General features: G+C 44.4%; 1 protein-coding gene across 1 annotated transcript; it reads left to right on the top strand.

The window, feature by feature from the left end:
* The first annotated feature begins 2,853 nt into the window (after positions 1–2,853).
* On the top strand, positions 2,854–6,763 carry LOC128518708 (uncharacterized). The gene is made up of 3 exons (XM_053491950.1): positions 2,854–2,879; positions 3,588–3,796; positions 6,093–6,763. The coding sequence occupies exons 1-3, from the start codon at positions 2,854–2,856 to the stop codon at positions 6,761–6,763; spliced, it is 906 nt and encodes a 301-aa protein (XP_053347925.1).
* The last annotated feature ends 6,650 nt before the right edge of the window (positions 6,764–13,413 follow it).

A 13,413-nucleotide genomic window follows, 5' to 3' on the forward strand; every position in this document is an offset into this window, starting at 1 on the left:
CTTGCTCCACAATGTTGGAACTACAACAGCTTGGCCACTCTTGCTTATAGTCTGTGGGTGAGCTGCTCCAACAGCGCCTGCTGTTGGATGCTTGTTTTCAAGAGGTGCACCAGAAACTCTTCTGTGATTCATTGGGGGTTTGGTTACAGTTCACATTCTCGCAAACTGCAGTGTAGCAGTTTAAAACACAGACAAAGTTCCAACAAAAACAAACCTAGCTTAGTTTCCTCAGTATAGTTGATAATTAGACACACTTTCTGGTGTAGTACATTGAGAGTCCATGCGGTCGTGGCCAGGCAAGGCAAGCTGGCAAGCCGAGCAAAACAGAAGGTGGCTTGGTTGCTGCTTTCTACCTGGTGAAGTCTTTCCAGAATTCCCAGAGTCAGTGAACATGGGAAACCAACCTTTTATAGAGCGTGAATGACTTTGAGACAGTAGATGAGCATCCCTGTCCAGGCCTGGTGAATTAGGCCCCTCCCCTGTACACAGCTTAGAGCTGTCCAAAGTGCTGAAACTCCCCCAAATTTGCTTTGTTTTGTTTGCATGTGGAGCTGTCCAATCAAAGAGGCACCCTTGCTGATGCATTATTGTATATATTGTATTTTTTTGCTCTGCTCAGTTTTGCCATGGTGTATGACCTGTGACATGAAACTGCCTTACACAACTTCCTCATCCAGTTTTAAACCCCTACATACAGCTGTAGCTGTTTTGTTTTCAGGTAATGACTGTACTTCAACCTACATATGAATTTAATGATCCGTAGCACCTGCTTGGTACAGTATATGTGGGAGATCTTTATCTTTCACTGTTGATGCCTGTCACACTACAGGGCTCAAACATAAGCTGTAACTCAAATTATACTAGTATCTAAAAACAAGACTCAGCAATTGGTTGATCTGGATGAAGAAAGCTGGAGTTTATTGCAGCAACAAAGCCCAAGTTACTCAACCCAATGCCAGCTCAAGAAGAGGCAAAAAGGAAACTGATGATAACAATAATTCAGTGGAATGCAAGATCTCTGACAGCAAATGGTCAGGAGTTCAAGCATTTTAGTAAAGATTTAAATATAAAACTATATTCAAGTTTCAAATAACTTGGCTAGTAAGTGTAACTGGGAAGTTTGGGGGGAATCTAGTATTGGAAGCGATCACTACCCAATAATTATAACATTGGATGTTGAGACAGTTAGATCAGTAAATCAAAGAGGAGGAAAATGGATTTTTGAAAAAGCAAATTGGGATAAATTTGAGGAAATGTGCGAGGAAAAATGGGAGAAATTGATCCAAAGGAAGATATTGACATCTTTAATTAAAAAGGGTGTGCTGTAATATTAGAAGCAGCATTAGAATCGATCCCAAAAAGTAAAGGGAAAATGATAAGAAGAGCTGTACTTTGGTACAGTAGAAAGATAAGAGTAGTAAAGTTGTGAGGGATAGAAATTGTCAAGAACTAACCTGAGATGACCAGAAAACGTAGCTTTAGCAGTTAGCTAAAGTGAATGGTAAACCCAAACGCGGAGTGACACGAATAGGCAGGATAATCACGCTGTTTAGTTTAAGGACTCTCACGATTAGGGAGTAAGGGAAAGACACAATCTAACCCGCGTCCTATAAACACACACTCAGTAAGAAAGCAAAGCCAAGAAAGTGAGTACTCACAGTTTGATGAACGCAACCGAGACAACATCGGGCAACTCAATGACTGAGCGTTGTACTGTGGTTTGTTTACTCCTTTTATTACTTCCGGGTCCTAGTGCCGGTCGTGTCTTGAGTGTGCATGACAGTACCCCCCTGTCCAGGACCGGCCCCTGGGGTGAACTGGGGCTCCCTGTCCGAGACGATGTCTTTGGGGAACCCATGCAGGCGGACTACGTGTTCCAGTGTTAGTTCAGCGGTGGTTTTGGCTGATTGGAGTCCGCTGAGGGCCACCAGGTGCACTGCCTTGGAGAACCGGTCAACAATGGTGAGTATGGTGTTTTTCCCTTCCGAAATCGGCAGGCCTGTGATGAAATCCAGGGCGATGTGTGTCCAGGGCCGTCGAGGAACGGGAAGTGCTTGGAGCTCTCCAGGGGATGGTTGATTTATGTCCTTGGCCCTGGCGCACACCGGGCACGCCTGAACGAACTCAGTGACGTCCCTTCTCATGGAGGGCCACCAGAACGCCCGACTGATGAATGAGAAGGTCCTCCAGGTCCCTTGGTGTCCGGCGACCGATGAGGAGTGGCCCCATTGGAGGACGTCCAATCTTACGTTCTGGGATACGTAAAGTCGTCCAGGCGGCACGCCTGCCGGTCCGGTCTCTGCAGCCTGTGCCTGGCGGACCATTGTCTCCAGGTTCCATTGAAGGGGTGCAATGATCTGGGAGGAGGAGATGACAGGCATGGGATCCGCCCGAGGAAGGTCTTCGTCGTACTGCCTTGATGGTGCGTCGGCCTTGGTGTTCTTGGACCCTGGGCGGTACGACAGATGGAAGTCGTACTGTTCAAAAAAGAGGGCCCACCGTGCCTGTCATGGATTGAGCTGCCTTAAGTTCCTGATAGTGATGAGGTTCTGGTGGTCAGTCCAGACAATGAACGGCTCACTGGCGCCCTGGAGCCAGTGACGCCATTCCTCCAAGGCCCACTTTATGCCCAGCAGTTCGTGGTCCCCTACCCTGTATCGCTGCTAAGTGGGGTTGAATCTCTTGGAGAAGAAACCACACAGGTGTAGTTTTTGGTCTGGACCTCGTTGGGAGAGAATGGCGCTGGCGCCCACATCTGATGCGTCCACCTCCACAACAAAAGGTTCATTGGCGTCTGGGTGGAGAAGGATAGGAGCGGTGGTGAAACGGTGACACAGTTCTTGAAAAGAGGAGATGGCGGCGGGTGTGAGTCGAAACGGGTGAGGCGAGGGCCTGGTCAATGCAGTTAATGGTGCTGCAACTGTACTGTAGACCCGGATAAAGAGACGATAGAAATTCGCAAACCCCATAAACCGTTGAAGCTGTTTGAGGGTCCTGGGTAGGGGCCAGTGACGCACAGCTTCGATCTTCTGTGGAACCATGGCCACACCCTGGGGCGAGATGACAAAACACAGGAACGTGGTGGAGTGCTTGTGGAAGGCACATTTTTCCAGCTTACAGTACAGTTGGTGAGCGAGCAATCTCTTAAGAACCGCCCGAAGATGTTGGATGTGTTCCTTGATGTTATGGGAATATATTAGTATGTCATCTAGGTAGACGAACACCCATCGGCCCAAGTATTTATTTATATTTTGGTTTGTTTTATATTGGTTTTCTTGATTTAGCTTGTACCTTAACCTAGAAACATGTCCCAAGGCACTAGTTGTGTTACATTTAGATTTACATTTTACATTTACATCCCAAGTCCCTCTGTGTCTCCCTAGCCTCTTTCTGTCTCCCTAGCCTCATTCTGTCTCCCTAGCCTCATTCCACCTCGCCAGCCTCTTTCTTTCTCGCTAGCCTCTTTCTGTCCCGCTAGCCTCTTTCTGTCTCGCTATCCTCTCTCTGTCTCTCTAGCCCCTCTAGCCTTCCTGCGGCTCTAGCCTGTGGCTCTAGCCTCTGTGTCTCTAGCCTCTACCTGTTTCTAGTCACCCCCCCCCCGTCTCTAGTGATGCTATCGTCGAATCTGAGCGTGTGATTGTGCTCAACGACAACGATTCTGCAGACAAGCTTCACAAACTGAAGAACGCCGGAGAAAATGAAGAGAAATTGCTAGAGCTAAACATTACTGAGAATGAAATACAGAAAATTGTTAAAGAACTTGAACAAGAAGATCTTTTATCTCTTTGCAATGAAGGTGTCTTGAGATAGAAAACATATTTCAAAGAGAATTTTGATTATGTTGCACCTGCTCAGATGTACCTAGGTACAGACACCAGTGGGAAGGAACGATATTGTCAGTATGTTCCTGTAAAGGAAACTTGATGTACATAGTGATATGGTTTTAAGTGATGTAAATGATGGCTAAAACTTTAAACAAAATGCTATTTGACAGGTAGCATCATCTTCTTCGTTAGTGATTTGTACCAGGATCCCTTTGAAGTGACTAACCCTATAGGCTCTGGTAAAAAAAAAAAAAAACACCAAATCATGGCTGTCTACATGACACTCGGGGAAATATTACCACATAATCGATCCACTGTTGACCCAGCCCAACTTGTTTTGCTCTGCAGAGAGCAGGATTTTAAATATTTTGGTCAGGACAAGGTATTTTCCCATCTCATTGCTGACCTTTAAGATTTAGAAGATACAGGCTTTCAGCTGGACGATGGAAACTACTTTAAGGCAACACTGATTGCCATATGTGGTGATAATCTTGGTTCCCACACTGTTGGTGGATTTTCAGAAAACTTTAGCAGTAGCAAAAACTTTTGTAGGTACTGTTTAATTGACAGAGAGACATTTTCCAAATCACCACTGGTATTTGGCATCCCACGAACACTTGCAAATTAAAACGACAGTGTTCAACAATTGACGTCTGACCAGAATTTAATAGATGGTATCAAATCCGATTCAAGTTTCAATTCACTGAAGTCTTTTCATGTCTGCAGCGGCCTTCCTCCATGCCTTGGGCATGATTTATTTGAGGGGGTAGTGGCAAATGATTTGGCCCTCTATATTGAGCATTTGGTAAAGGCTGAAAAACATTTTACTTATGACCAGGTAAATCAGGTAATTTCACAGACAAAACTTCTGGGTAGTGACTCGCACAACAAACCTTGTGAGATTAAGGAAAAAGCTAAAAAGCTCAGTGGTTCAGCTACACGAAATTGGTGCCTCTTATGGCTCTTACCAGTTTATGTTGGTAGGTGGATCAAACACACTATTGAGAGTGAGGTTTGGCAGTTGTGCCTTAAACTAAGGGAAATAGCTGAATTAATATGTGCTCCAAAAATTCATCAGAATGAGGTTGCCTATCTGAAAGTTTTATTAGAGGAACATGTGTATTTACGTAACAGCATGTTCCCTGACCACCCTCTCAAACCAAAACATCACTATTGGGTACATTATCCTAACCTTATCCTTAAATTTGGGCCACTGATACGCTTATGGACGCTGAGGTTCGAAAGCAAGCACTCTTATTTCAAAAAGTGTGCCAGAAAACTTTTTTTTTACACAATTTTTTACACTTATGTAAAACCTTAGCGGTATGACATCAGCTTCTTCAGTCCTACCTAAGCTGTGGTCAGTTATTCCCACCCACTATCCAGGTCGCTGGTGAAGCAAATGAAGTTGATGAACGGTCATACAACAGGAATATACAGAAATTGTTAAAGACAGTTGATATTGACAAACACAAAACCTCAGAGGTTTCTGCAGTGACTTATAAAGGTACCAAGTACACCAAAGGCCTTGTTGTTGTTTTAAAGCATACTGGTGACACATTAGTCTGGATGTTGAATGCATTCAGGAAATTCAGAGAGTGCTACCTGAATTGGAGTATGAATGGCTGATGCTCATTATTGAACATCAGTCTTCAGTTGTTGGAGTCACGAAGGAAGAGGATCCTGCCTTTATTGAGAGAGATGACTTCCAGAATTATTTAACGCCAATACAATGCCGTAAAGTCATCCAGGCCTTCAAACAAAAAGGTATGAAAAAAAAGCCATGTAAAATATTTTATGAGGCATCTCTGTAGATAAAGCCTGAGACACAAATTTTTTAGAGGTTTCTAACAGTTTTCACATTGATTTTAAACCAGTGTCTCTTAATTCGAGTCCATGGGACCCACCTCCCAAATCTTTTAGATGTTTGCCTATTAAACACATTTGAAAGTGGAAGAGTTGCATCAAGTGACAGGCTTTAGTAAGATGTCTAAAACATTCCAGTAGGTGGGACCCCATGACTTGACTAGAGAAAAACTGACTTAAAGTACTGGTTTAACAATGTAAAGTCGCTAAATTGATTGCATGCTAAATTATATTTTTCTCAAAGCTTAACAGTATGAAAAATATTTACTTCTCTTACATTGTTTAAAAAAATATGTAAGAATCACTAATAAAGCCATCTTAGATTCCCTTATGTTTAAACTGTACATACAGGGAATAGAATTAACTTGTAGATATCTGATAATCGATTCTTTCTCTTTAAAGAACTGAATGTTAGTGTGGACAGAAATGAACAGACAATATCCTTGTCATCCGTGGATCCAAGACTGACAGATGGGCATGCTAACTTAACACCTCCTCAGACACAAACCCGCTCTCCTGGACTGTCTTTGACAAGAACACAAAATTCATGGATCAGCCAGTTCGGGATTCCTTGGGACAAGATACCTGCTTCACTCTCACAGGCACTGTTAAGCAGACAGAGGGCTATCCCAGCAGACAGAAGAGCCATGGTGAGAACTGTGGTAGCTGCCATGCAGAAACATTGTACAAATCCCAACAGGGCTGCCTGTATAGAGAGAGCGAAAAGGAAAAGGATTGTGTCAACATATCCTTTGACGTTTGCAGACAAAACTAAGGAAGGTGAACAGTTGAGTGTGGTTTACTTTTCACTTGTTAATCAACTTAAAATAAGAGTTGAACACGTCAACCGCAACAATGTAAGTGACCGAATACGGAGACCAAAGACAATGCCAAAAACTAGTGATGTCTCTACCACCAAAACAGTACGGTGCACAAATTGGCAGCCAAAATGTCTCCCAGAAGGAGAGACAGTCGACTCTTTGAAGGAAAAACAAAAAAATATGGTAGCCATATTTCAGTCTGCTGGCCCCAGAGAGGCTTCCTGGAGAAAGAGGACTCCATCTTCATTTTAGCTGATCTAAGTAGGCAAATAGACTTGTGAATTACATAAAACATTTTTTGTTATTTGTTTAGGCTGTATTTTAAGCATGTTGTCTTTTTGTGTGTTTTAAAGCCAACTGCAACAAAAGCATCCATTAAGGAAGAAAAAAGCTTGCCTGCCACTCCGAGACTGATAATGCCTGGTAAGAAAAGGCTTGCCTATAATTTTGAGAAGATTAAAAACAAGGCAAAATACTAAGTAAGATAAGCCTTTTTTTGCAGTCAAAATATAAAAAAAAAAACTCTCAAGTCAATATGCATTTACTAGAGCGGGGTAAATATCTTTAAAAAGTAATTTTGCTTGTCTAGTACAGTAAATGCATCTTGACTTGAGAATTTTTGATACTTTGACAAAAAACAAGACAAAAATATAAGTGGATAAGCCTTTTTAGTGAAAGGTTTTTCATTTGGTTATGCCTTTTTAAAAAAGTAATTTGTACTTATTTTTTAGGGAACACATTTCTTTCTTCAGTGAAGTGGATGGTGAGCATTGAGGGAAAGGTGGTCTATGTTTTGGACGAACACGTGGGATTTGCAGATGCCTTATCTGTATTCTTTGGCTGCTTCTATGTTTTTAACACCAGGAGCTTGCCTGTGCGACACTGGAACTCCTACAACGGTAAGTACATCTCTTTATTTCTCAATATATCACTGTTAATTCAAATTTTATTTCACATGTGTAGTTGCTAGTCGAATTACAAATATATGTTTTTTTCCCTTCTTTGTAGCTAGCCATATAGAGGGTTTTATTTATCTTTGTAAACTATTTTAAGAAGTTTTTTTGTAATGGTGTTGCAGCAGAAATTATTTGTGCTAAAATTCAAAATCTCATTAAAAAATCTGCATCGCTGGATACAACACAAAATAAGTTTTAACATCAGTTTTTGTTCTGTGTAATAACCCCTATACATTAATATATGGGTACAGCACCTACACAGTCACCAAACCATGGCCCATATCATCATAACACAGTGTAAGCAGACCATGTGGCCATAGTGCAGTGATTAGAGTAGAGTAAATCTACTGGATATGACAGTTCATATGCGGATTAATCCAGAGGATGGAACCAAATGCACAGCGACAACTAGATTGAGCCGCAAAACAGGAAAAGTAGTTAAGAGAAAGATAACAGTCATCAACAATAGAGTGTCATCCTTCTTTAGCCAATTTACCGAGTTTGAGTGGAAGAACTTGATATAGGCTTTTCAGTAGGTGGGAATACCTAAATAAAACAAATGCAGTCTAATCTCTCCTTCCATAAATCACCCATCACAAAGGTTACAATGTTTTTATTGAAACATTTACAGTGCATGCATAATTAATAGACACGTTGATATTCTGGTCATATTTTTTCCCAAAACACTTTTACTAATTCCAAACTACATTTTAATTACTACAATCATTTATAATTAATAATTAATGAATCTTATAATTTAGACTTGATTAAATACAAAATTAATAGTAATTAAGATTGATGTGGTTGGCAAAATGTGCTTGCAAAAAAATATGATTAGAATAATAATATTATATTAATTACATCTAAAGATGCTTCTCCTTCATTCACCTTGGTGAATGTAGCCTTAGCCAGGAGGAGTTGATGTCATCAGGCGGTATCCAATGATCATTGGGTGTTTCAACCCTAAACCACAACACCCTCAACATTGGTTGGTCAGCAGTGGTGGCCAAATCACTGCCCATCTACTCCCCCTGGCTTTCAGCTAAACTCTTCTCTCCTGCTCCATAACCAGCAAGAAGCCCTCTCTGCAGCCTCCCCCATCCTGCGGACAGTCATCTTTCTCTCCCTTCCCATCACCCCAATGGCTGTAAGCATCCTCCATACTGACTGGGCAGGGAATCCTCTACAGCCGACCTCAACTGGGAATAGCCATGCCTGCCAACCTTTCTCCCTACAGTCCTGCAAGAGATCCTGGTATTTGGCGCTCTTTCTCTCAAATGCTTGCTCACAACCCTCTTCCCATGGGACTGTAAGTTCGATGATGATGATCTTTTTTGCCTCTTCAGACCACAGTACTGCATCTGGCCTCAGGGTTGTCTGGACAACCGGGGGAAACTGCAATCTTTCCTTCAGGTCTACTTTCATTTCCCATGATTGGGCCTTTTGCAGCAGATTAGTTCTCATTATTACTGTAGTTGGTGGCTTTTGACCCGAGCTTACAAACTTAATCGATGGTATTACTCTCCCATGTGGTTGGTGTTTCTTGCGTCTCTCCTGCTCCAGGGTGTTGGCAAGTGTCATGAGCACCTTGTCATGGCCCCACCTGTATCTACCTTGGGCCAGTGCTGTCTTACACCCTGACAGGATGTGTGCCATGGTACCCTTCTCCCCACAAAGCTTACACAGTGGATCCTCTCTTAAGCCCCACTTGTGCAAGTTTGTCGGAGTTGGGAGTGTGTCATACACCGATCTTAACAAGAATGAGATACGGAAAGGTTCCAGTTTCCACAGATCTCCCCATGTGATCTTCCTCTTGGGTAGGTCCCACTTGGTCCATGCTCCCTGGGATGCTAGTTCCACTGCCCTTGCCCTTCGTTCTTCCTCTTCCAGGTTCCGTACCTCCGCCTGGATCATAGCCCTTCTATCCTTTAATCCAGCCTTCCCCCATTGCTGGATATGGGAAGTTCCAAGACCCTGTCTTCCTATGCATGGCGTTCCCATAATGTCACGTAGCTTCAGCATACTTTCAGCTTGTGCAACAGATGAGTCAGCTGCCCATTTGCGTCCTGATCTTGTAAGGATACCTGCCTGCCTGACTTGTTCATCCTGGGAGTCTCTGTATGTCATTATGACTCTGCACTTTGCTACCTTAAATTCCTCAACCACGGATGACAGAGGAAGTTGGAGCTGCCCTGATCTTATGTAAAGGCCTACTGAAGTGAAACTTGGAGGAATTCCCAGCCACCTCCGGAGGTACTTGTTAATCTTTCTCTCCACTCTTTCGACGCTTGTCATGGGAACTTCATACACCGTCAGCGGCCACATGAGTCTTGGCAGCAAACCATGTTGGTAAAGCCATGCTTTGAACTTCCCCGGGAGCCCTGATTTTTCGATCCTCCTCAGCCATTCCTCTGTCTGCTTCTCTGTACCGCTGATGTTATTCCTGTCGGTAAGTGAATCATCGAACCACTTCCCGAGGCACTTAATTGGATTTTCCTTTATCGATGGAATCTCTTCCCCTTGCACATGTAGCATGACTCTATTTGTCAGTTTACCTTTCCTGATCACCATATACCTGGATTTCTTTGGCTTAAACCTCATTCTGGCCCATGTTACCATGCGGTCCAGAACAGTTAGTATCCACCTCGCCTCCACATGGGTTGTGGTCGTCACAGTAAGGTCGTCCATATAACCTTTTATTGGGGGTTGTCGGATGCCCGATTGCATTTTTGGGCCTCGGGCTTCCTTCCCAGCAGCTGTTATTATGAGGTTCATTCCCATGATGAAGAGGATGGGGGAGATTGTACAGCCAGTTACGATCCCTTTTTCCAAGTTTTGCCACTCGGTGGTGAAGTGGCCTGTCCTGAATCGTAGCTGGATTCCGCCAAAGTAACTGGTGATCATTCCCTTGATGTGCTGAGGTATGAGGTAATGGTCTAGTGCTGCATGGATGAGGGCGTGAGGGATTGATCCATACGCATTAGCCAGGTCCAGCCAAACAACGGTCAGATTGCCTTTGCTGGCCTTGGTCTCCTGGATCATCTGACTGAGAACTCCAGCATGTTCCAGACATCCAGAGAAGCCCGGGATCCCCCCTTTCTGGATAGCAGTGTCGATATATCCATTTTCAGTCATATATGAGGTCATCCTCTTAGCCAGTACAGAGAAGAAAATCTTACATTCTACACTTAACAGTGAGATTGTTCTAAATTGGTCTATGGTTGAGGAGTTCTCTTCTTTTGGTATGAAGCAGCCTTCTGCCCTTTTCCAACACAATGGAATGATGCCCTTCTTCCAAATCCTCTGGAACAGCTTCCATAGCCTCCGGAGGAGCATTGGGCACTTCTTATACACCTTATAGGGTATGCCGCTTGGGCCAGGGGCAGAACCCGACCTGGCCTTCTTCACCACCTCTTGGATTTCCTTCCAGGATGGTTTGCTAATGTTAAGCTCCTTTGCAGGTATATCAACACTGTTGATATTTGGGTTGGCATCGAGGACCTGGTTTCTGAAGATGTCATTGTGGGTTTCTCTCAAAAATGTCTCCACGACTTCTCTGGTGCTGGTCAGCCTTCCAGACTTTACTTCCCCTAGCAGTGTTCTGGTGAATCGGAAGGGGTCTTTGGTGAACTGAGATCTTTTGTTCTCCCTATCCTTCCTTCTTTTACGAGTGCTTTCTGCTCTTCGGAGACTGCAGAGACGTTCTCGGAGTTGACTCGTCAGGTCCTTGATGCCTTCTCTTTCACAAACCATGGATCTTTTGAACTGCTTATTAAGCACCTTAATTTCTTTCCTTAAGTGGTGGATTTCCCTTTCTCTTCTATTTGGTTGGTGTACAGCCCTGATGTTCTCCTTCTTATCCTCCAGTCCGAACCGCTCCCTTGCCAGATTGTACGTTATTGTTGTGAGAGTGTTGACTTTCTGCTCAGCTGTCCCTACTAGTGTAACTTCTAGCACTTTATCGAGATCTTGGTCTAGTTGGTCCCATTCCTTGTTGTCGCCCATCTTGGGCCATTTAATTCGCTCCTTCGCAGGGTGGGTTTGGCTTTCTGGGGAGGTATTAGAAGAGTCTGTCTTGTGGTCTTGGGGTGACACAGGTGCTGAGAGATCTCCCGGACTGTGAGGTTCTTCCTGCCTGGAGCTCTCCTGCGTCTCACCAGTTACTACTGTGCGCTGCATTTGTGACCCCTTCTTTCCACATTTGGTCCTGCCTTGATGTATTTTAAGGCCTTTTGTGTTCTTGCAGACCTTTCCGCAATGACACTTAACTTCCGTAACTTCCCCAGTTAACGTTGTTTGAGTGAGCCTTCTCATTATCTGTGGATCCATTGTCCTAGCCGTTACCGTTATGTCTGTCCTGCTGAGTCGCTCATCCTCCCCCCCTCTCGGGCGACTCTGGGGGTATTGCTTCATATAACTTTCCGTAGCTTGAGTTGGTGCCCTCTTGCGAGTGCTGTGCATGAGGTTGCTAACCTAATGCACCCACGCCAGTCTTTCCTGGAAGTCATCTGTCTCTCCAGAGTCACCGAACTTCCTCGGTTGCCATCCAGCCTTTCCTGGAAGTCACTGGTTGCCCAGAGATTCATGATATTAATTACATCTAAAGATGCTTCTCCTTCATTCACCTTGGTGAATGTAGCCTTAGCCAGGAGGAGTTGATGTCATCAGGCGGTATCCAATGATCATTGGGTGTTTCAACCCTAAACCACATCACCCTCAACATTGGTGGGTCAGCAGTGGTGGCCAAATCACTGCCCATCTACTCCCCCTGGCTTTCAGCTAAACTCTTCTCTCCTGCTCCATAACCAGCAAGAAGCCCTCTCTGCAGCCTCCCCCATCCTGCGGATAGTCATCTTTCTCTCCCTTCCCATCACCCCAATGGCTGTAAGCATCCTCCATACTGACTGGGCAGAAAATCCTCTACAGCCGACCTCAACTGGGAATAGCCATGCCTGCCAACCTTTCTCCCTACAGTCCTGCAAGAGATCCTGGTATTTGGCGCTCTTTCTCTCAAATGCTTGCTCACAACCCTCTTCCCATGGGACTGTAAGTTCGATGATGATGATCTTTTTTGCCTCTTCAGACCACAGTACTGCATCTGGCCTCAGGGTTGTCTGGACAACCGGGGGAAACTGCAATCTTTCCTTCAGGTCTACTTTCATTTCCCATGATTGGGCCTTTTGCAGCAGATTAGTTCTCATTATTACTGTAGTTGGTGGCTTTTGACCCGAGCTTACAAACTTAATCGATGGTATTACTCTCCCATGTGGTTGGTGTTTCTTGCGTCTCTCCTGCTCCAGGGTGTTGGCAAGTGTCATGAGCACCTTGTCATGGCGCCACCTGTATCTACCTTGGGCCAGTGCTGTCTTACACCCTGACAGGATGTGTGCCATGGTACCCTTCTCCCCACAAAGCTTGCACAGTGGATCCTCTCTTAAGCCCCACTTGTGCAAGTTTGTCGGAGTTGGGAGTGTGTCATACACCGATCTTAACAAGAATGAGATACGGAAAGGTTCCAGTTTCCACAGATCTCCCCATGTGATCTTCCTCTTGGGAAGGTCCCACTTGGTCCATGCTCCCTGGGATGCTAGTTCCACTGCCCTTGCCCTTCGTTCTTCCTCTTCCAGGTTCCGTACCTCCGCCTGGATCATGGCCCTTCTATCCTTTAATCCAGCCTTCCCCCATTGCTGGATATGGGAAGTTCCAAGACCCTGTCTTCCTATGCATGGCGTTCCCATGATGTCACGTAGCTTCAGCATACTTTCAGCTTGTGCAACAGATGAGTCAGCTGCCCATTTGCGTCCTGATCTTGTAAGGATACCTGCCTGCCTGACTTGTTCATCCTGGGAGTCTCTGTATGTCATTATGACTCTGCACTTTGCTACCTTAAATTCCTCAACCACGGATGACAGAGGAAGTTGGAGCTGCCCTGATCTTATGTAAAGG

This window comes from Clarias gariepinus, chromosome 3, assembly GCF_024256425.1.
Source record: "Clarias gariepinus isolate MV-2021 ecotype Netherlands chromosome 3, CGAR_prim_01v2, whole genome shotgun sequence".
Lineage (NCBI taxonomy): Eukaryota > Metazoa > Chordata > Actinopteri > Siluriformes > Clariidae > Clarias > Clarias gariepinus.

What these genes read in the sequence shown, in the direction of transcription:
- LOC128518708 (XM_053491950.1), top strand. Translation starts at nt 2,854, where the DNA reads ATGGCGGCGGGTGTGAGTCGAAACGG. An exon ending in GCGGGTGTGAGTCGAAACGG is followed by an intron (nt 2,880 to 3,587) that starts GTGAGGCGAGGG and finishes ACCTGTTTCTAG; the next exon opens with TCACCCCCCCCCCGTCTCTA. An exon ending in TTTATCTCTTTGCAATGAAG is followed by an intron (nt 3,797 to 6,092) that starts GTGTCTTGAGAT and finishes TTCTCTTTAAAG; the next exon opens with AACTGAATGTTAGTGTGGAC.